The following is a 22,707-nucleotide window of genomic DNA, read 5'->3' on the forward strand; positions in this document are numbered from 1 at the left end:
TAATAATTTGATTTGTTTCTTTTTTGTTTTTTTTATTTGATTTGTAGTATTAATAGTAGTGGCAGAAATATAATTGTTCATGATTTAATTGGTAACAAATCAGTATTGAATGGTTTAATAAATTGAAATTCTTGAATATTTCTGGAAGTTCTATAAAACATAATGTTGACAAACATTTTGACTTATTGTACATATTATAATACGGAAAGAGCCATATAAATTGTGTACCATGAAGTAGTAAGAACTTATCAAATTAGAGATAATCAAAATAGTAGCAATTTATTTTTATTATTGGTTTGGCATATTTTTTATTTACAAATATTAGTATTAGTACTTATGTGATGAGCTGGCAATATTAAAGTATATTAATTATGTCAAAGTGTGATTTGAATAACATGATTCAAATATGAAATTCTATGTCAGCTTTGACCATCAAATAATTTGAGTAAAAGATAGTATAAGAAGAGAATGTATCGCTTTGTGTTTATATTTCTAACGGTAGAGTTATAAGAAAACTATTTATTGCACAATTAGATAATTTTAAGATGATTTCAATAATTTAAATATTACCAATAATAGTGTTCCTATACTTTTTCATTTCAATTCTAGCATATTGTAGCACAATATATTGATATAGTGTACTAAAGTTAAGATAAATTTCATTTTTATATTAAAAACACAAAACTAAATAGATTATTTGCCATTGATAAATAAAACTCATACTCCATTTTGTACTTTATGAGGAAGATTTGCATGCATATTAGGGATTTAACTTCAATCAATGAGTTTTTTTTTTTTTTTTTTGGTTGAGAAAATGAAAAAATTACTTGAAAACTCTACTAGATTTTGGGACCAAGTTGGTTGCCTCTTTACATATATTAAGGACTTTATCTGTGAAGGGGTATATATGAAGGACCAAAATAAAACAACCCCATACATTAAGGAATATTTGATCATTTTCTCTCGTATCTTCTATATCCTATTTTTCTTTTATCTGCTTTGAGAAATAATTTTAAAAAAAAATCCCAAAGAAAAATCATAATTCCCACTTCCCCTTTTCCTTGTCATAGTAACCAAACATAGCGCCCAGATCAACTGATCACTTATCTGAGTATGAATATAAATTGCTGGCCCTCGTAAGTTTAAGTCCACAATCCTCAAATTCTCCTCCAATGGCTACTCTTGTTTCTTCATCCTCTCTTCTCCATTCTTCTTCTTCTTCAACTTCATTAATCTCCCCTTCTGTTTCACGCTTCTCTCTTAAATTTTCTTCTTCTTCTTCTTCTCTCTCTTCTTCTCTTTCCATTTCCCCATCTTTCCTTGCATATCCAACAACTAATTCAAGGCGGTTTTCTACCTTCCAGTACTTCACTGTACAGGCTAGTGCAGCTGAGAAGAAGAAGGTGCTTATTGTTAATACAAACAGCGGTGGTCATGCAGTCATTGGGTTCTACTTTGCTAAAGAATTGCTGGGTTCTGGTCATGATGTTACCATTCTTACCGTTGGAGAAGAGAGCTCTGATAAGATGAAGAAAACTCCTTTCAACAGATTCTCGGTTAAGAATTACCGTCTTTTTGACACGCATCCCTCCTACCCATTTTTATACAATGTTAATTGATTGAACAAGAGTAGAGTTATAAAATAATCTATGTGACGCTCTTTACTCTGTTTCAAAAAAAACCACTCCCACTAACTATTTATCCTTAATAAAATGCTTTTATATTTATAGAAATGTCATGTCAAGTTTAAGTCCACAAGTGGGTACTTTTGGTATGTGCCAAAGGTCTTGATTTCTTTTTTAACCTCCTGTTCGGTCAAACACTATCATATCAAACAAAACGGAGGGATTATTATGTTAGTACTACTAATGGAAGAAAATATTGAAGCAATGGTTGAAAGTTTTGTTTGATAGAGAAACTATCTAATCAAAAAAAAATTGAGTTCTTGAAATTGTATATAAGTGGAATGGTGTGAAACATTTTAAAATAGGAAGTGTCATATAAATAGGGACGGAGTGAGTGATTTTGAACTTCAAACATTGAATTGACAGTTTCTGGGAGAGTTTAGAATCGGATGTTGGATCTAATGTTATCTATAAATCGCCTAATTTTCAGGAAATTACCGGTGCTGGTGGTCGAACAATATGGGGTGATCCCGCAGATGTTGGGAAGATTTTAGAGGGGGAAGTATTTGATGCTGTTTTGGACAACAACGGCAAAGACTTGGATGCTGTGAGGTTTGTTTTTTTTCCTTGTTCTAACACTAAATTAGAGTTTTAGTTAAGCAATTTCTTCTTAAAGCTTCAGGTAGTGGATAATGCTTATGGAATCAACTAATCAGATTAGAAGCTGTTGATCACATAATCTTTTCTTGTTTTCTGCAGTGATACTGTAATAGGATTAATAGACTATTTGCTAAATAACAAGAAATAGAGGACATCGTCTAGCTTAGTTAGGTGGGGTTGTTTATATACATATTTAGGTTAATAATGCTTTCTTTTCTGGAAGTATGATTGCAGTTTCATGATTACAAAAGTTTCTAATGGGATTAGATCCCTTAAGCAGCTTTGCGGTTGATGCTAGCTCATCTTTGGGCTACAGTATTTTTGCAATTGCTAGTGAATTTGAATGTATAAATTAAGTTAGGAGGATTGGGAAGTTACGCGATTTGCAGAAATCGAAGAGCTTATACTACCTTTGATTGATATTGGATTGACTGGTGCGTTCTTTCCAAATCAATGAGCTTTCAGCAGTAATGCACTCTTCATAAGTACCATCAGTATTTTACCCACTTTGGTTATATAATGGTGATTAGAGCTTCAGATATGTAGCATCTCAACATAATTAGTTAATCAAAGTTTTCTTAATAAATTTCTTCTATAGGCCTGTGGCTGACTGGGCCAAGAGTTCGGGTGCCAAACAATTTTTGTTTATCAGCAGCGCTGGAATCTACAAGTCAACTGATGAGCCTCCTCATGTTGAAGGGGTAGGATTAATGTTTTGCTGTCGCCTGTATAAACAGAATTTGCTTTGTCAAGTAAACTTTCGACCTTACAGGATGCTGTGAAAGCTGATGCTGGCCATGTGGGAGTCGAGAAATACATCTCCGAGATATTTGATAGTTGGGCAAGCTTCCGTCCGCAGTATATGATTGGCTCTGGCAATAACAAGGATTGTGAGGAATGGTTCTTTGATCGTACGTAAACAAGCTTGCATAATATAACCAGTACTAGTTTTTGTTAGTACTTAGACAATGACTGGTGTTTCTGTTGTTAGTTTTTAGATCACTTTAGTAATAACTTATGACATAATTGAAGTGATAGATGGAGAATTTAAATGTTGTGAATTCTGAAATGTGTCGGGTTTGACCCCGTAACACTGGATTCTGCCGAACTCGCTAACCATTGTTGAATCCGCACTGCATAATTGGATAACCATTTAGAAACACTAGTGACATGTGAAGGTTACCTCAGATTCAAATAGCATAATTTTGATTGCAGCCAGTTTTTGAGTTCTACTAAAGGTCCGTATCTCTTTTCTTAATCGTATCATACAGGTATTGTTCGTGGACGACCAGTTCCAATACCTGGATCTGGAATGCAGCTAACCAACATAGCACATGTCAGGGACTTATCATCCATGCTTACCGCGGCTGTCCGGAATCCTGCTGCTGCTAGTGGTCACATCTTCAACTGTGTTAGTGACCGTGCTGTGACATTGGATGGAATGGCCAAATTATGCGCTAAAGCTGCTGGACTCTCTGTTGAGATTGTGCATTATGACCCCAAGGCAGTGGGAGTTGATGCTAAAAAAGCTTTTCCTTTCCGCAATATGGTATGTATCCGTACTGCTCTTGTCATTGTAAGGTGGAAAATGCACTGAATGCTTCACTTTGCAGATTTTCATAATTTATTTTCAATTGATAGACCTATCCATGTTCTGGACCTCTTGGTTTCTGTATCAGTTCTTTATCTCCACTGGTGTTTCTTTGCAGCATTTCTATTCTGAGCCTAGAGCTGCCAAGGAGATTCTGGGATGGAGTGCTACGACTAACCTACCAGAAGATTTGAAGGAGCGATTTGATGAGTACGTGAAGATTGGCAGAGATAAGAAAGAAATGAAGTTTGAACTAGACGATAAGATACTAGAAGCTCTAAAAGTACCAGTTGCTGCTTGATTAGCCGCATCCCACATATTTTTGCATTCTTCAACTTTTTGAATTTGTGCTATTTATAGAGAAGGTGCATGTCTCTCAATATTCCCTACAAGTTCTCTAAATGTTGTAAGGAATTGATCAAGTTCAAGAATCGAGATATATGATATATCGTTCAGCGCGTTATATGTGTAATCTTGGCCCAAGGGTTGCAGCTTTACACTTGCTCGGTTGCTCCCTTTCTGCACCCTTTAGTCCCATTCATAAATTTGAACATTTAACTTAGGGCTATATTAACTATTTGTCTCGCTATTACTGATAATACTTGAGCCTAAATTCTACATTTTGGTTCTATCATCACTGGCACTAAATAGACCAGGCATATCTGCAGACCATCTCATTTAAACATGATTAAGTTACTCACCCATGCTCCGCCAGATCAATTTTTGTTTATGGCATTTAAGTTGGTTATCAGGTAAGCGAAATACTTGATCAGTTGATCCAGGAAAAAATGGACTATGAGAAAGGGAAAAGCTTATAGTATAAACTTTGTTTGGCATGTTGTAGGATGTATTTGGGAAAATATTTTGAATTACTCAATACGTTATACTAACAACGCAAGCAACAAATGAAATCTAATAAAGTCAAAACAAATATTAAAGAACAATTCTCAGCCTCCATAAACGCAGGTTGGACAGAAGAGTTTGAAACTGATACCAATGACAAGAAACGATATTGAAATCTAACCTACATTATGATAGTACTAAAAGCTAGAATAGCTTATTAAGTACAATCTAGCAATTTATGACCTGGTATAACGGGAATTTAGACTAGGCCATGATTGTGTTTCTTTAAAAGCTTATTCTTCCTGCTTGATATCAAGACCCTTGAGCCTTGTCTCCAACTCGTATTCATTATCTGCTTCTTCATCAGCCTCTTCATCATAATCTTCTCCTTCAGGATCATTTTCATCCAAAGGCCCAAGAACATTAAGTGAATTCTTAAAAATATCTTTAACCTCATCAATTCCTTCATCAGATATGAAGTTGCCATTGATGCTCAGCACCTTAAACCCAGGTTTGCTCACAACAGCTTGTGCCAAGCACCTGGCACCAGCTCTTCTTATTGCATTGGTACTCATATCCAGTTCAGTTAATTGACCGTGACCATCCTCCAATGCCTTCGCAATTAAGATAGCGCCCTCGTCTTTCAACTCATTCTCTGCTAACCTTAACTTGGTAAGAAATTGTTTTGCAGCTATACAGGCCGCCATAACAGGAGCAGCTTTAGCTGTGATATCATTTCCATCCATCTCCAGAACCTCAAGGGATGGAGCAGATCCCTTGAGGGCATTAGCAAGAGCAATGGACCCTTCATCCTCCAAATTCAGATAGCTAAGGTAGATTTCAGTTAAATCGGAAAAGATTGATAGTACTTTGCTCAAGGCAATTCCAGCTTCCACACCAAACATGTTGTCACGCAAATCAAGTTTCTTTAAATTCCTACATTCTCCAAGAGCTTGTGAAAGAGCAACCCCACCTTCAGATCCTACCCTTGTAGATGAACACCGGAAATCCTCCAATGCAGGAGAATGCTTCACAAGTTCAGAAATAGCAAGTGCACCCTCATCTCCTGTCATGTTATTGTGAAAATGAAGGATACGAAGTTTATCGGTTGAAGGAATTAGCTCACAGACTGCTTGTGCTGCTTCCTCGGAAATGCCGTCATTCATCAAATAGAGCTCCTCCAAGTTCCGTTGTGACTTCAAAAGTGCCCCAAAAGCCCTTACGCCCTTTTCACCTAAAGCATTGTTAGAAAGATTGAGATACCTCAAGTCACAGGCACCCAAAGCAGAAGAAAAGATTTCCATGACTTCCAGTGCTTCTACCTCTGGTCTACCCGCTATGAAATCTGAAAGGTCCACTTCTGTCAATTGATCTTTAAGAGAGGACAAAATGGGTCCTGCAATTTCAGCAGCATCCACACCAAAGCTTCTATTGCTGAAACATATCCTTTTATAATTATTCCCCGGTTCACTTAGTGGTTTCAATAACTCATCAGCCTCTTCCACATTGATGAAATCCCGTCTACCTTTCGATAAATCAAAAATAGTAGTTTCATCAGATGGTTTAACCTTCTCAGGTATTACATCTTCTGCAGATTCCTTTGTCTGAGGGCCTCTTTTAATAACTTCTAACATAAGCCTACTAGATTCCTTAGCATAAAGTTGCACCGCAGAACTTCCATCTCCATCTGGCTCCTTGTCAATATGTTGATTGGCAGACGCAAAAGCCACAGCTTCTATTTGTTTGGCATCCTCCTCAGCTTCTTCTTTACTCAAAAGGCCATATTTCCTAGATAGGATGGATGGAGTAATAAGATTCTTGGTCATTTTCTCCACAAGCATAAGTCTGGTACTTAGGCTTGGGGGCCACAGCTTTATAGAGCATCCTGCAGAATCCATCTTCAATAGCCTGGAAAAACAGCTGCAGTCAGAAGATTATTCTGTACAACAAAAAATAGAATAAGGAAATGATCCACTACATATGACATTTAAAATTTTGCAAATTATTCCTCATGGGCGCCCTCTAAATTTTTTTTCTAAGCTTTTGCAACACTAATACTGAAAGATGGAAATAAGGCAGCTAAGACCAAGGGAAACAATAACAAATGTGCTTGGTTCATGTTTATGCTTTCAGCGTGTCTATGATTGACATCAGTAGATAAGCACATCAACAATTGATCATGTGCAATTATGAGTCCCCTCAGACTTTGGTACCATATGTTGCCAAGAAACGAAAAGAAAAGTGCCTAGAAAGTCAACTATCTTGCATTCAGGAAAGCTGTCTGAAAAATGCTAAAAACATTTCCTACAAGAAAACCCCCCTCTAGATAAAATCCTGCAAAATGTGTACAGAACTTGAAGAAAAATGTTTCCTTGTTATTTTAAACTTTCCTTTTCCCTTCAACAGACACATGGAATATCTAAATAAGTGAAAAAGATAATGGCAAAGCATTTGTGCTATCACAAAAAGATCAAATCAAAGATGTCATTTACTATAATGACTACAACAACAATAACAACCCAGTATAATCCCACAAGTGGGGTCTGGGGAGGGTAGTGTGTACTCAGACCTTATCCCTACCCTAGGGTAGAGAGGCTGTTTCCAATAGACCCTCGACATCCTTCCCTCCAAGAACTCCCCACCTTGCTCTAATTTCAACCCTTTTCAATAAAGGTTCAAGCATTGATAAGATTGACTTAGAGGTACTTCTTTCATAAGAAACAATAATTATAAACAGGGCTAACAAATGGGCTACAAAGCATTATCAGCAACACGATGCTATTTTCGACACTGTTGTGTTCCATACTTTGGGTTTCAACCAAGATTTGCTATTTTCTACACACAATTTGCTATTTTCTGGTCAATTGATGCAACACAATTAATTTTATCTCACTGGACAAACAGAATAAGCATTTGTCTGATAAATGCAAGACCTTTTTAAAAGGGTAATTAGTCATATCGCAGGAGTAAGGTTGGTGCATATTGACATTCAGGTCATGGTCATAAGTTGGAAAAACATCCACCACAGGTACAATTACATATAAGCATTCTAGCCCCTCGTGCAATAAGGAAATCTTTTTTTTCCCAATAACATCTCACCTGTATACCAAATACCGTGTGTTTAAGAAAAATAGCAAATCATATATTTGAGCCACAAAAGAAAGTGACTGTTCTGTTTGAAAGTATTAGTTCAAACTCCATCATGAGCTATTCGCGTTGAATTCAGACTTTTAACAGTTATATATCTCTTGTCAGTTAAGCAAACCCATAGTCTTTTCATTAGAAAACTAGGAGCTCTATTTATACCTAAAAATATTACTGTTTCTCTTTTGTTAAAGGGCAAAAAGGCTCAAAAAGGAGGTGAACAAATTTATCCAAATTAGCTGACATCTCACCGCCACATAAAAAGGAAAAGCATTTATGATAAGCTACTATCCGTGATTAAACTTCTCGTAGTTTTTTCTTAACCTTGTCAATAAAATATCATGCAAAAACTTACTATGCTCGAGGCATATCTCAAAGCTTCTGAGTTTGTAACTTTGTATCATTTGCTTTTTCCCCTTGCATCAAGCAATAACTCAAATAGAATTCTGAGTGCAAACAAGAAACAGATTTCTTCACATTTGCATTTATAAGTGGGACACTTTCCAGAATAGTCAGAGCGGTACAAAGAGTCTCCACATTTTGATTCTCCCTCCCTCCCTCTTCAAGTAAAGAATTGATCTCGGAAACATCAGACATTTTCTATTCATTTTCCTGGTATTGTTAGAGACGAGGTGCTCAATATTTTGTTATTTCAAAAGCCATCAAGAACTAAGAATGGTCTCCTTTCAAATCTCTGGGGCATTTCAAAGTCACACCTTTCTGCAGATCACCAGGAGAAGATTGGAAAGACAAGGGTTCCGTCAAAGCTACTGATGGTCTTATAGTACAAGTACAACCACCTAAGTCATGACTTGGAGTTTACATTTCTAGTTGTATCATATTTCCCCTTTACGTACAAATAAAGTCCACGAACATAGTTATCCTGGTAGGGCATCAATAAGTGTGCATTTTTTGTTCAATATCTGTATATGCATATACTAAACAGAATGAGAAATGGCTGAACAAAGCGGAACAAAATAAATGATTCACATAGTCGACCCCAACTATTTTAAACTGAGGCATAACTGGTTGATTTATATACAAATAAACTCCGCCCAAATGGTTAGTGCTCTCTATTTTTGTACAAAGTACAAACCTAAGCCACATTTTGATTCATTGTACAAAATCTGTGTCTCATTACTCATCAAAAGGAACCACTTATTAAGAAATACTGGCTTAACGGAGCAGAAAAAATCATTCAAATGATGAAAAGCGAGAAATGCAACCATAATTGAACAAATGGCCAAATGAGGTAATACAAACAAAATAAAAAATAAAATAAAAGAGTTAAACCGAGAGTCCTCATTCCGCAATCGAAAATCAACAGGGATAAAAGATGGAAAATACTAAATCAGATCGAGAAACACCAAATAGAGATCTTAACATAAACGAATGTAAAGAGAGACAAGATATTGAGTAAAGGAACGTACTGGTTGGAACAAACCCTAGAAGTGGCGAAGCGGGATAAGAGAGAGATCCAGAAAAAAACCCTAGAAAAGAGGAGAGAGAGAGAGAAATAGGAAGAGTTGGAGTAAAGATAAAGGGATAATACTATTTGAAAAAATTAGTTTGTGGTGGCAATCATGATGATAGTGGTGTGCTGTGCGCAGAAGAAATTGCCCTGAAATTTTTAGAGGAATGAATTTGGAGGGAAAGCTCACCTCCTTTTTTTAAGTCGCCTTTTTTCACGATTCGAAAATGTTCAATAGTGACTACGAGGTTATTGACAGTAACTATTTTTCGAAAAGTTAGGTTATTGTCTGGTGTTTAGTTGTTTTAATCAAATGGAGAAAAATGATTTCATAGCTTTTGAAAGGAGATCTTTTTTTCCATAATTTAACTCAGTTTTTAAAATTCAAGTTATTATTTTAATTAACACTGAGTCATTATTCGTCAATTTTTTAATAATGTCGAGTTTCTTCGGAGCACCATTTAATTTGCTAATATTATTATCAATATTAACGTAATAAATACTTCTTTGTAAAATATTCTTTACCCTTCAATTAAACAATAAATATATTTTTTAGAGTAATTAAACTATTTTTCAGAACAAAAAGTATTTTTCAGGAATTATTCCTCGTCAAACATTTTGCAAAAACATATACACTTCTTTCTATTATCAATAACTGCCACTTTGAAATCGGTTAACGAAAGATTTGTCACTTGGAATTCGGTTTTAAAACTGTCACTTTTTTTTAACTGTCACTTAAACCAATTTTTTGGGGTCAACAAAACCGATTTATCTCCTTTTGAGATCCGGAAAAGAAAAAGTAAAAATTGAACGGGGCGCCCTATTTGGTCACCCACATTTAATTTATACTTATTTTTTAAAAAAGGTTTAATTTATACCTACTTTTTAAACAACTTCAGCCCCCTTTCTCCTCCTCATTCTCCTCCTTCATTTTCTTCTTCTTCTACTTCTTCTTTCTTCTGCCGCTGTTGATGTTGCTATGAAACTTCAGTTCATGGGATGATTGTCATAAGTATGTTTATCAAATTATTTAAAAACAAATTATAAATAATTACGTAAGTTAGTAGACAATAATTTATGAATATTTTCACGTACGGGAAGTTTAAGGTCACACTTAGTGATTCTTTTCATGATAATTCTGTTCTTTTCACGTTTATTGTTTCCAAAATTTATGATTTAGATATTGTTGGCAATCTGATTATTTATCTAGTATGTTAGAAAGTTTTTTTAAAAACTTCAACTTATATAGTGCCGAAGTTTTTACCAATGAACTAAATAACTTCAGCATCTTCTGCTGAACTTTTTGAAAAAACTAATCCAGGAAGAAAAAATTTCAGCTTATTTAGTGCTGAAGTTTTTATAAATGGACTAAATAATTTCAGCATCTATGTTGAAATTTTTGAAAAAGCTTTACGACAAAACTATTGAATCCATGATAAAAACTTCAGCTTATCAAGTGCTGAAGTTTTTATAAATGAACTAAATAACTTCAGCACCTTCTGCTGAAGTTTTTGAAAAAGTTTAATGACAAAACTAATGAATTCAAGATAAAAAAACTTCAGCTTATTTAGTACAATTACAAATAAAAACTTCAGCAAATAGAGAACAAAACTTCAGCTACTATGCTTAAGTTCAGCAATTACAAACAAAAACTTCAGCACATATGGTTCAGCAATTTTTGCTACTTCAGGCCCGTCTACTAGAATGCTGAAGTTTTGCGTAATTGTTTTTGCTACTTCCGCCCCGTATGCTGAAGTTACGCGAAAAAATGGGTACGTTTGCATTTTTTTTTTGCAAAGCGGGCACAAGTTAAAACGTGACCCAAAAAACGGGTATAGATGCAAATACTCCAAAGAAAAAAAGGTTTCTCGCAATCTTACATCTATAGACATGAAGTTATGAACCTTATTCATTCACTTTGAGATTCGACTTCCAAGATAACTTCCTTAGCTTGTACAACAACAACAACAATCTAGTAAAATTCCACAAGTAGGGTCTGGGAGGGTAGTGTGTACGCAGACCTTAACCCCTACCCCGAAGGGGTAGAGAGGCTATTTTCGAAAGACCTTTGGCTCAAGATAATAAAAAGACAAAGGGAGAGAATATTGGATTCACCACAGAGATCATAGGAAAAATAGGAACATAAAATGCAGGGAAAAAAATATAAAGCAAAAACGATGGCTAGTAAATGGATCCTACATCGAAAATAGAAAATAGTAAGACACGACATTACCCCTAGCTATCTTAGATAAAACCCTACCGGACTAGGCTCACAAAGGAAAATAGTAATGTTTGAACCAGCCGAGAATCGAACACGGGTCTGTACCATGACAGGATACTATTCTACCCCTAGACCACTGGTACACTCAACTTCCTTAGCTTGTAATTTATACAATTTCCATTATTGTTTTACAACGTTATTTATATTGTTTTTAGGCAAAATACATAAGTTAGCCCCTAAACTGTAACGACCCGGCCGGTCGTTTAATGAGTCACTGCTCTGTTTCCCCCATTTCTGCTTCTTATTGTCTTGTTCAGCTGTATTATGTGTTATCGGGTTGGTTGATTCGGATTCGCATAGGTTTTGGAAATGAATGAGACACTTAGTCTCTTTTGATTAAGCTTAAGTTGGAAAAGTCAACCGATTGTTGACTTATGTAAAAAAGGGCTCGGATGTGAGTTCCGATGGTTCAGATAGCTTCGGGAGGTGATTTGGGACTTAGGAGCGTGATCGGAATGTGTTTTTGAGGTCCAGAGTAGATTTAGACTTGAATTGGCGAATTTGAAATTTTGGCGTTTTCCGGTTGATAAGGGAGATTTTGATATAGGGGTCGGAATAGAATTTCGGAAGTTGGAATAGGTCCGTCGTGTTATTTGTGACGTGTGGACAAAATTTAAAGTCATTCGGACGAGTTTTGATAGACTTTTTGATCGAAAGAGGAATTCGAAAGTTTTTAGAGTTCTTAGGCTTGAATCTGTGGTTGATTCGATGTTTCGGTGTTGTTTTAGGTGTTTCGAAGATTGGTATAAGTTTGGATAGTGGAATATTGTCACGACCCCAAACCAGACCCGGTCATGATGGCGCCTCTCGTGAAGACAAGTCCAACCGACACAATTCCCAAATCCATTTCAATAATTTTAATAGATCAATCTAGACCCTTTTAATTAATCAGATATTGCATAATATAAATTCAAATAAATAGTGCGGAAACAGATACAGCCCGACATCGGGGTGTCACAAGTCACGAGCATCTACTAAGGTCTAAAATACAACGAAAATTTTGGAAATACTAAATACAGTCTAATGACATCAAGAGGGAGTAAAGCAGTGTTGCGGACGCCGGGCAGCTACCTCGCTAAACTCCAATGACTCTGCCTCTGCTCAACCAATACTCGATACCGCGTGCAAAAATACCTGAATCTGCACACAAGGTGCAGGGAGTAAAGTGAGTACTCCAACTCAGTGAGTAATAATCATAACTAAAGACTGAGTGATAGGAAATCACGAAAAATACATTAACGTGTTGTATAGAAGTAGTACAAAACTAGTAAGAAAACAATGAAGCTATGAAATCTCTTAAAGCATCTTAGCTCAGTTTAAACTTCTTTAAAAGAATGACTTTTTCAACAGTTAAGCAATTGAATGCAAAGCAATTAGAGCAAATAAGCACAGAAAATCCGCCCCTCGGGCACAACTACACAATTAAAGGGGTATAAGAGATTTTTTCCAATTAAAGGACAATCGAAACGAGATTAATTATTTAAAATTCAGAGTCGCCACTTGGGATAATTTATGGTGTCCCAAGTCACCGGTTTAAAATCCCGAATCGAGGAAAGTTGACTCTATTTACGGTGTGCGAACACAGAAATCCGGGTAAAAAATTCTGTTAACCCGGGAGAAGGTGTTAGGCATTCCCGAGTTCCGTGGTTCTAGCACGGTCGCTTTGATCATACTTGGCTTATTAAAATTGTTTAATTACTCGTTTTAGAACCTATGCGCATTTAACTTTTACCGTTTTTTAATTAAAAAAATTATCTTGAAATGGGTTACGCGTACGTGTACCCATTTGTTTGGCGCATCAAAAATCATGTCACGCGAACGTGTCCACAATCAATAACGCTTTATTAATGTTAAGAAAGTTTAGTCAAAGTTGTGCGAACGCTACTCCGATTTTATTTTTAAAATCGTAATTATGTCACGTGAACGTGTACACAATCACGGTTATAGACTAAGTAGCGCCTAAAACATTTCTACGAATATTTATTTTTTGAAATCGTACTCGTGTCACGCGAACGTGTACACGATTAATAACATTTTATGATTTAAAGAAATGACAGAAAAGCTGGATGCATATCATTAACAGTATGATGCAACAACAGTACGATAGTATTAACTTCCTTTACTCGTTTTGCAAATTCGCCTACAACATGCTCCCTATGACTTCAGTCGACCATTTGTTTTTTAACAGAATCTATCAACATTTAGGATTTACAAAGCAAGAAAAGTTATCACTACAGTAGTACTTCATGAAACTTTGGAGCTTTTTCAAATTATATTAAACTAACAATGAACAATGAAAATTCAAGCCTTAATTATTCACGGAACTGACTTCCCTAACTACTAATACTAAAGATAACTAAATTATTTTGAGAAAAACTAGCCAAGGGCAGGAAATCAAAGAATCTGCCAACAAACTCTTTAAGGCACAATTTCACCTATGTAGATTTAACTCTAAATCTTGATTTCACTTAACTACAACTACCACAAATTTGGGGAAAATATGATAGGAACTACAAATTAATTTTAACCATTAAAACCATCCTAATATAGATTGAACAAAAACATACCAACAATAACAAAAAAAAAACCGCAACCAAATACTGCTAGGGAATGAGCAAAGAAACGATATATTAAATCCAAGATTCAGATTAAAATAGAATTACACATTACATAATGCATGAAATTAAGCTAAGATAGCAAGAGAGGGGAAATAAACCTCAAGTAAACCTGAAATTTGATTGATTTACAGTTTGAAAATGCTAAGCGACGGAACGATCAGGAGCCGGAACCGGAAAAACTCGAGCGCCGGAACGGGCAGTGCCAAAACGTCTTCGTCGCTTAGATCTCGTAACGTTAAATCTTCCAATCTTCTGATTTCTTTTCCTCCGAAGCTTTCCTCAGTGATTTAAAATGATCCAAGACTTAACCAAGTAGTATGATTGGCGCTAATTTCCCCAAAATTCTCATTGAATAATGATGTCTCCAGATTTTTATGCAAATGGTACCTTTGTTGTCATCTCTAATAGTGTCGTCGGCTGGTTGTGCTAAGTGTATTTTAAGACTAGTTTTGGTTATATAGAAGGGTTTTTAGGTTAAGGGAGTATGCGTCTAGGAATTATGGGTTTGAGAATTATGGACTAGGTCCAAAATTAGGCCTAAAAATAGGTGGCTCGAGCCCAAGTTTTATTCTTTCCTTGCGAACGAGATTAAAATATGATCTCATTTATTAATTAGTCATATTTAAATAAAATAACTATTAAAATGAGACTGAATACTAAAACAAAACTTTTTTTTTCAAGATTAAAGATGACTACAAAACATTAATGAACCTATTTTTGTAATTTTCGTTTTCTTGTAATAAAATAAAGTAAAAGAGTCAAAATTACTTAAAATATCTATATTATGCCTAAATTAAATATTTACGCGCTAAAATATGAAAAATCTTGGGGATGGTCAAAAATCACATGTCTACAGCTGCCCCTCTTTGACTGGAAAGACGTAGTATTTTCAGACAAAGAACGACTAGACAGGTTTTTTGACCCGACCCTTAGTTAGAGAGACTAAAACTAAGAGAAAAGGGGAATGTGACCGAGCCCTGGTATCTGAGTTGCCTACATATCCTTGGCTATAAAGGAATCATGCCATGTGTAGTTCAGAGGTGAGTGAGATGATGGAGCATACCGAGGTGGAGAGCCGATCGAGGTGCCGTTCCGTCGAGATTCCGGTCTGTGGTCCTGTTATTACATCAAAAATCAAAACATGAAAAAGACTAGATAAGCCTGTCAACTAAGAGTTACAAGATTCATATCTATAAGTCTTCTGAAGCTTGATCTTGAGTCTTGAATGGTTCTTCATGCAGACTTTGGATTTGAACCTTGACGCTTGCTAGTTGCAGGTGTTAGCTCGTTCTTCTTCAGCTTTTCGGATCAAAATCGGGCATGCAGTGCTTGTGACCTCGGCCATGTCTTGAGCAGCCCACATCTTTCATCAACTTCTGCATCTGGATTAACTTCTTGCCTTTTTTTTCCTTTCTTTATTGTGACTAACTTCTATTGATCACCTCGGAATGTTGACTCGCATTCTTGCCGCGAGCTTCTTTCGTTGCTGACTTGAGTTGCATTCTGAAGTGAATTCTCTTATTCTCCAGGTAGGCTCCTGATTGCTGAACACTTGCATTGTTTTTCCCTGAAACTGCTTTCCCTTGAAACTTGAACTGTCTTCCCTTGTTCTCCAGGTGGGCTCCTGATTGCTGAAGCTTGAATGTATTATCTTGTTCTCCAGGTGGGCGCCTGATTGCTGAACTTGAAATGTATTCCCTTGTTCTCTAGGTGGGCGCCTGATTGCTAAAACTTGAATGTATTCCTTTGTTCTTCAGGTAGGCGCCTGATTTCAACAAAAATAGACAAAAACACAGAAAATTTCTGCCCCAGTTTGGCACGTTACCAAATATCAGTAAGAACTTGAAAATTGAAACTTGAACTATACTCCCTTGTTTTCCAGGTGGGCGCCTGATTGCTGAATTTGAATGTATTCCCTTGTTCTCCAGGTGAGCGCCTGATTGCTGAACTTGAAAAATGTATTCCCTTATTTTCCAGGTGGGCGCCTGATTGCTGAAACTTGAAAAATGTATTCCCTTGTTTTCCAGGTGGGTGCTTGATTGCTAAAACTTGAAATATATTCCCCTGTTCTTCAGGTGGGCGCCTGATTACCAAAACTTGAAATGTATTCCCTTGTTATCCAGGTGGGCGCCTGATTACCAAAACATGAAATGTATTCCCTTGTTCTTTAGGTGGGCGCCTGATTGCTGAACTTGAAATGTATTCCCTTATTCTCCAGATGGGCGCCTGATTGCTGAACCTGAAACGTATTCCCTTGTTCTCCAGGTGGGCGCATGATTTCTACATAATAAACAAAGAAAACTTCTATCCGAGTTTGACATATTACCAAATATCACTAAGAACTTGAAACCTGAAACTTGGACTATACTCCCTTGTTCTCCAGGTGGGTGCCTGATTACTGAACCTTGAAATGTATTCCCTTGTTCTCTAAGTGGGTGCCTGATTACTGAATCTTGAAATGTATTCCCTTGTTCTCCAGGTGGGCGCCTGATTGCTGAACTTGAAATATATTCCCTTGTTCTTCAGGTGAGCGCCTGATTGCTGAAACTTGAAAATGTATTCCCTTGTTCTCCAGGTAGGCGCCTGATTGCTGAAACTTGAAATGTATTCCCTTGTTCTTCAGGTGGGCGCCTGATTGCTGAACTTGAAATGTATTCCCTTGTTTTTCAAGTGGGCGCCTGATTACTGAACTTGAAATGTATTCCCTTGTTCTTCAGGTGGGCACCTGATTTCCACAAAATAGACAAAAACAAAGAAACTTCTGCCCCAGTTTGGCAATTGGGCACATATGTGAGTGTTAAACTGAATCATGTTACCACATACTACTAAGAATTTGAAAGTTAGGTCCCATTATCCAGGGGGGTCCTGACAACTCCTAGTTAAATGATGGCTTTAAAAATCTAAATTATATCTTCTGAAGGTGTGACTCCTGCTACATCTTGTTATCTAAGAAAGTCTTAAACTACATCCCATTATCCAGGAGGGTCCTGAAAATAAAAAACCAAGTCTTATCTTAAGAGTGACTATTCTTTTCGGCCGAATTATACTGCCCTACAACAGAACTTGTGGTACATCTTGTTATCTAATGGAAATCTTAAAGTTAGGTCCCATTAATCAGGAGGGCCCTGAAAACTCCTACTTGAATCCTATCTCAAACATGCAAACTTCGAAATCATCTTACATTCCTTGGGGTACATTTATGCTAGATTTTACTACTCATGATTGTTTTGAATTTTAAGTTAGGTCCCATTTTTCAGGAGGGTCCTGAGAATTTCAAATTAAATCCCATTATCCAGGCGGGTCCTGAAAATTTCAAATATCAAACTTGTCTAGTGCTTACCTTTCCCCTGCGGCGGATTTCCCCGGAACAACCGAAATTTTCTGCCCCTATTTCAATCAAAGAAAATCTTGTCAATTTAAAATGTGATGGTTAGTTGACGACATTCTTTGCTGAAGACCTCTCCGCTGCCATGCTTTGTTTTGATTGGCTTCCTTTGCACTGGCTAAGAACCGCTTGACTTTCTGACTGACTTTCAAACCCCCATGACTTTGGATGACCCGGGTGTTCTATGCCTGAACCGTTGTTTCACACCTCTGACCCCTTTAACTGAACCTCTGCATCTCCCATGAAATTACTAAATCATTCTGCCGATGGAACTTTTGTTGGCACTTTATCCCACTGTACACCATGCCATCTTCGGTATACTCTGGCCGCACTGTGCTTTGCAATTTTTTGAAGCTGGTAGTGAGCTTTGAAATTCCTTCTTATTTGCTTAAACAGAATTGACATTGGGAACATCTTAGAGAAATAAACCCAAAAGAAATGAAATGCAATGACTTTCAGAGTTAAGGATAAGAAAATCCAAAACTGGAAGACTATCTGAAGAGGAAAAAGAAAAGAGACTTATCTGAGTGGAGCAGCTGTCACCAATGATCATGACATGCATTTCGGATTAATCGGCCCAATCTGTCCGACCAATCAACTTTCAGTTGCCATACTTTGTTGCCCCGGAGTTTCCATAACCTGATTTCTTCCCCAAAACCTTGACCTTGTTCAGCCTGCGGTGCCCTGAAGGGTTTTCTCCAACAAGCCTTTCTCATTTGTTCATCTCTCAACTCACTTTCGCCTTAAGGTGCCCGTGAGGGTTTTCACCAATAAGACTCTCTCATTTTAATTTCTCTCAGCTCCCGTCGCCTTATGGTACCCGTGAGGGTTTTCACCAATAAGACTCTCTCATTTTTAATATTTTCTACTTGGACCAGAGTGTTGCCCTTGATATGAATCACCTCCACTTGCTTGACTTGGCACCTCTTGAAGACTGATCGGAAGGTCTTTCTTTGGACCATAACGTGGGCTTTTGGATAGAGTTAGAAAGAAAGGATATCAAAGGCTCAAAACAATTCGAATGAGTTCAAAATTACAACTGTCGGAATCAGATTTCTGACAACAACCACAACTTCTGCTCCAGTTTCTTGTTTGGGGACTTTTGGATTTTTATTTCGATGAGACCGAACCGTGAGGCTGCCTACGTATTCTTAAAAGGAATCAGATCGAACGTAGTTCATGTAAACCTTTGTTTTTGTTTTTCCTTTTTGTTTTGTTTTCTCTTCCTTTCCTTTTCTTTTTCTCTCTTTTCTTCATTTTCTTTTTTTTCTTTACTCTTTTCCATTTTTCCTTCTCTTTTTCTCTTTTTTTTTTCTCTTTTCTCTCCCTTTTCTGTACCGCATTTCTAAACTCTGCTTCTGATTCTAAAAAAGGGATATGAAAGAAAATAAATAAGGCTCAAAGGGGTGACAAGGGATAAAATGTTTAGATAGCAGAACAAAATGTCTTTGTCATTTCAATATTCAAAACATGCCAAATACAAACAAGTACAATCAAACAAAGAAATCATACATAGTATCTCTTGACTGCATCAGAATTGATAGCCATTTCTACACATTTGCCTTCTACATCTGTCAAATACAATGCACCATTGGACAACACTCTAGTTACAATGAACGGCCCCTGCCAATTTGGGGCGAACTTTCGTTTTACTTCAGCTTGATGAGGCAAGACACGTTTCAATACTAACTGACCCACTTCAAACTTCCGTGGACGCACCTTCTTATTATATGCTCTTGCCATTCTCTGTTGATACAATTGGCCATGACACACTGCTGCCAGTCTCTTCTTATCGATCAAACTTAATTGCTCCAGGCGGGTTTTGGCCCACTCATCATCATCAATTTCAGCCTCGGCGACAATTCAGAGGGATGTGATTTCAATTTTTGCGGGTATTACCGCCTCAGTGCCATATACCATCAAATAAGGAGTTGCCCCTACTGAAGTACGAACAGTAGTGCGATAACCCAACAATGCAAAAGGCAGCTTCTCATGCCATTGCCTGGACCCTTCCACCACTTTCCGAAGTATCTTCTTTGTGTTTTTGTTGGCTGCCTCGACTGCTCCATCCGCCTTGGGGCGATATGGGGTGGAATTGCGATGTGTAATCTTGAACTGTTGACACACCTCTTTCATCAGATGACTATTGAGATTAGCATCATTGTCTGTAATGATCGCCTTTGGTATCCCAAATCGGCAAATGATATTTGAGTGCACGAAATCAACCACCGCCTTCTTGGTTACAGACTTGAATGTTTTAGCCTCTACCCACTTGGTGAAATAGTCTATGGCCACCAGAATGAACCTGTGCCCGTTTGATGCTAATGGCTCAATTGGCCCAATGACATCCATGCCCCAAGCGACAAAGGGCCATGGTGCGGACATTGTATGCAATTCAGATGGCGGAGAATGAATCAAGTCTCCGTGTACTTGGGATTGATGACATTTGCGCACAAAACTGATGCAATCTCGCTCCATGGTGAGCCAATAATAACCTGCTTGAAGAATCTTCTTTGCCTGAACATACCCACTCATATGCGATCCACAGACTCCAGAATGTACTTCGGTCATAATAGCCATAGCCTGCCTAGCGTCTATGCATCTCAGTAGCCCAAGATCTGGAGTCCTTTTGTACAAAACCCCTCCGCTGAAGAAAAATTCGCTTGCCAACCGCCTAATTATTCTCTTTTGATCACCTGTGGCTTGTAGTGGATACACCCCTATCCTAATGTATTCCTTGATATCATGAAACCAAGGCTCCCCATCGAGCTCTTCTTCCACCACATTACAATAAGTATGCTGATCGTGGATCTGAATCTACAAAGGATCCATATAAGCCTTACCGGGATGGTGCAACATTGACGCTAGAGTAGCCAAAACATCGGCGACCTCATTGTGAATCCTTGGAATATGACTGAAATCTATTGATTGGAACCATTGACAAAGATCCTGCAAGCACTGTCGGTACGGTATAAGTTTTAAATCTCGTGTTTTCCATTCTCCCTGAATCTGGTGCACTAGAAGGTCCGTGTCACCCAAGACCAAGACTTCCTAGACACCCATATCGACAGCCATCCTCAAACCCAGAATGCATGCCTCGTACTCAGCCATGTTGTTAGTACAATAGAACCGAAGCTGAGCCGTAACAAAGTAGTGATGCCCTGTTTCAGAAACAAGTACTGCTCCTATCCCAACGCCTTTCATGTTAGCAGCCCCATCAAAAAAAAGTTTCCATCCTGGATTTGCAATCTGTTTCAATTCATCAATGTGCATTACCTCTTCATTAGGGAAATAGGTCTTCAAAGGTTTGTATTCTTCATCTACAGGATTCTCAACCAAATGGTCGGCCAATGCTTGTGCTTTCATCGCAGTCCAAGTCACGTAGACAATGTCAAATTCTGTGAGCAAAATCTGCCACTTTGCGAGCCTCTCTGTAGGCATAGGCTTCTGAAAGATATACTTTAACGGATCCAAACAAGAGATGAGGTAAGTAGTGTAAGATGACAAATAGTGCTTCAACTTCTATGCCACCCAAGTGAGGGCGCAACACGTCCTCTCAAGATGAGTGTACTTAACCTCATAAGATGTGAACTTCTTGCTGAGATAATAGATGGCCTGCTCCTTCCTGCCGATAACGTCATGCTGACCCAACACACAACCAAATGAATTGTCCAAGACCGTCAAATACGGAATTACAGGTTTCTCTGGTTCTGGCGGGACCAACATAGGTGGGTTTGACAAGTACCCCTTTATCTTATCAAATACTTCCTGACATTCATCTGTCCACTTGACCGCAACATTTTTCTTTAACAATTTGAAGATAGGCTCACAAGTTGTCGTGAGCTGAGCAATAAACCTGCTGATGTAATTCAATCTCCCCAACAGACTTATTACCTTAGTTTTGTTCTTTGGAGTGGCAATTCCTGGATACCTTTGATCTTTGACGGGTCTAATTCAATACCTCGGCGGCTGACTATGAATCCCAACAACTTTCCAGACGGAACACCAAACGTTCATTTTGCGGGATTGAGCTTGAGATTGTACCTGCGAAGCCTTTGGAAGAACTTTCTCATATCTCTGACATGGTTAAACTGCTTTCTAGACTTTACAATCACATCATCCACATAAACCTCGATCTCCCTGTGTATCATGTCGTGGAATATGGTCGTCATTGCCCTCATGTAGGTTGCCCCAGTATTTTTCAAACCAAATGGCATGACCTGATAGCAGTACGTTCCCCATGGCATGATGAATGCCGTCTTTTCTGCGTCCTCCTCATCCATTAAGATTTGGTGGTAGCCCGCATAACAATCCACAAAAGAACCAATCTCATGTTTGGCACAATTATCGATCAATATATGGATGTTCGACAATGGGAAGTTATCCTTGGGACTCGCCTTGTTGAGATCTCGGTAATCAACACACACCCTGGTCTTGCCATCCTTCTTCGGCATAGGAACAACATTGGCTAACCAGGTGGGATACCGGGTGACCGGAATGACCTTGGCCTCAAAATGTTTGGTGACCTCTTCCTTAATCTTCACACTCATATCAGTTTTAAATTTCCTTAGCTTCTGCTTGACAGGGGGAATGCCGGGTTAGTGGGCAATTTATGAACCACCAAATCAGTGCTTAAACCTGGCATGTCATCGTATGACCATGAAAAAATATCTTTGTACTCAAGTAATGCTTTAATTATATCTTCCTTGAGTTGAGGTTCAAGATAGACACTTATCTTAGTTTCTCTAATATTATCTGGGTTCCCTAAATTGATTGCTTCTGTGTCACTCAAGTTAGACCTGGGTTTTTCTTCAAAATGACTTAGTTCTTTGTTAATCTCTTCAAAGGTCTCATCCTCATCATATTCCGATTCATCATCACACTCTATTTCCTGAATTACTATTTCAGAATTAAATTGACTTTTAAGACTGGGCCGGAGATTCCTCATGCATGTCATATCATTGAAGCCAATATAAAAAGAACTATACAAGGAAGAAAAGAAAAAATAAAATAAAATTATCAGGAAGGAGAAAAAGGGAAATTGCATTTCTTTGAAATTAAAGATAACAAGGTTTATACATCCAAACGG

The 22,707-nt window shown here is 37.6% G+C and overlaps 2 protein-coding genes and 1 long non-coding RNA gene across 4 annotated transcripts; 1 reads left to right on the forward strand and 2 right to left on the reverse strand.

Annotated features, from left to right (window-relative positions):
- Positions 1-1,001: 1,001 nt before the first annotated feature.
- On the forward strand, positions 1,002-4,348 carry LOC104242851 (chloroplast stem-loop binding protein of 41 kDa a, chloroplastic). The gene is made up of 6 exons (XM_009797963.2): positions 1,002-1,556; positions 2,116-2,237; positions 2,884-2,986; positions 3,058-3,196; positions 3,557-3,834; positions 3,995-4,348. Exons 1-6 carry the CDS (start codon positions 1,173-1,175, stop codon positions 4,175-4,177), a joined length of 1,209 nt encoding a protein of 402 aa, XP_009796265.1. The 5' UTR covers positions 1,002-1,172; the 3' UTR covers positions 4,178-4,348.
- A 444-nt stretch (positions 4,349-4,792) lies between these two features.
- Positions 4,793-9,545, reverse strand: LOC104242850 (RAN GTPase-activating protein 1). Of its 2 annotated transcripts, none has more exons than XM_009797958.2 (2): positions 9,294-9,545; positions 4,793-6,627 (listed from the first exon to the last, which is right to left on the reverse strand). In XM_009797958.2, the coding sequence occupies exon 2, from the start codon at positions 6,615-6,617 to the stop codon at positions 5,013-5,015; it is 1,605 nt and encodes a 534-aa protein (XP_009796260.1). In that variant the 5' UTR covers positions 6,618-6,627; positions 9,294-9,545; the 3' UTR covers positions 4,793-5,012. The 2 variants fall into 2 exon arrangements, with proteins under 2 accessions (XP_009796260.1, XP_009796264.1); XM_009797962.2 differs by lacking the exon at positions 9,294-9,545 and adding an exon at positions 8,219-8,864.
- Positions 9,546-12,464: 2,919 nt separating this feature from the next.
- Positions 12,465-14,661, reverse strand: LOC138876993 (uncharacterized). Its single transcript, XR_011402316.1, has 2 exons — positions 14,332-14,661; positions 12,465-12,755 (listed from the first exon to the last, which is right to left on the reverse strand). It is a non-coding gene; the product is annotated as an uncharacterized lncRNA (long non-coding RNA).
- Between the last annotated feature and the right edge of the window lie 8,046 nt (positions 14,662-22,707).

The sequence above is a fragment of the Nicotiana sylvestris genome, chromosome 9 (assembly GCF_000393655.2).
Source record: "Nicotiana sylvestris chromosome 9, ASM39365v2, whole genome shotgun sequence".
Taxonomy (NCBI): Eukaryota; Viridiplantae; Streptophyta; class Magnoliopsida; order Solanales; family Solanaceae; genus Nicotiana; species Nicotiana sylvestris.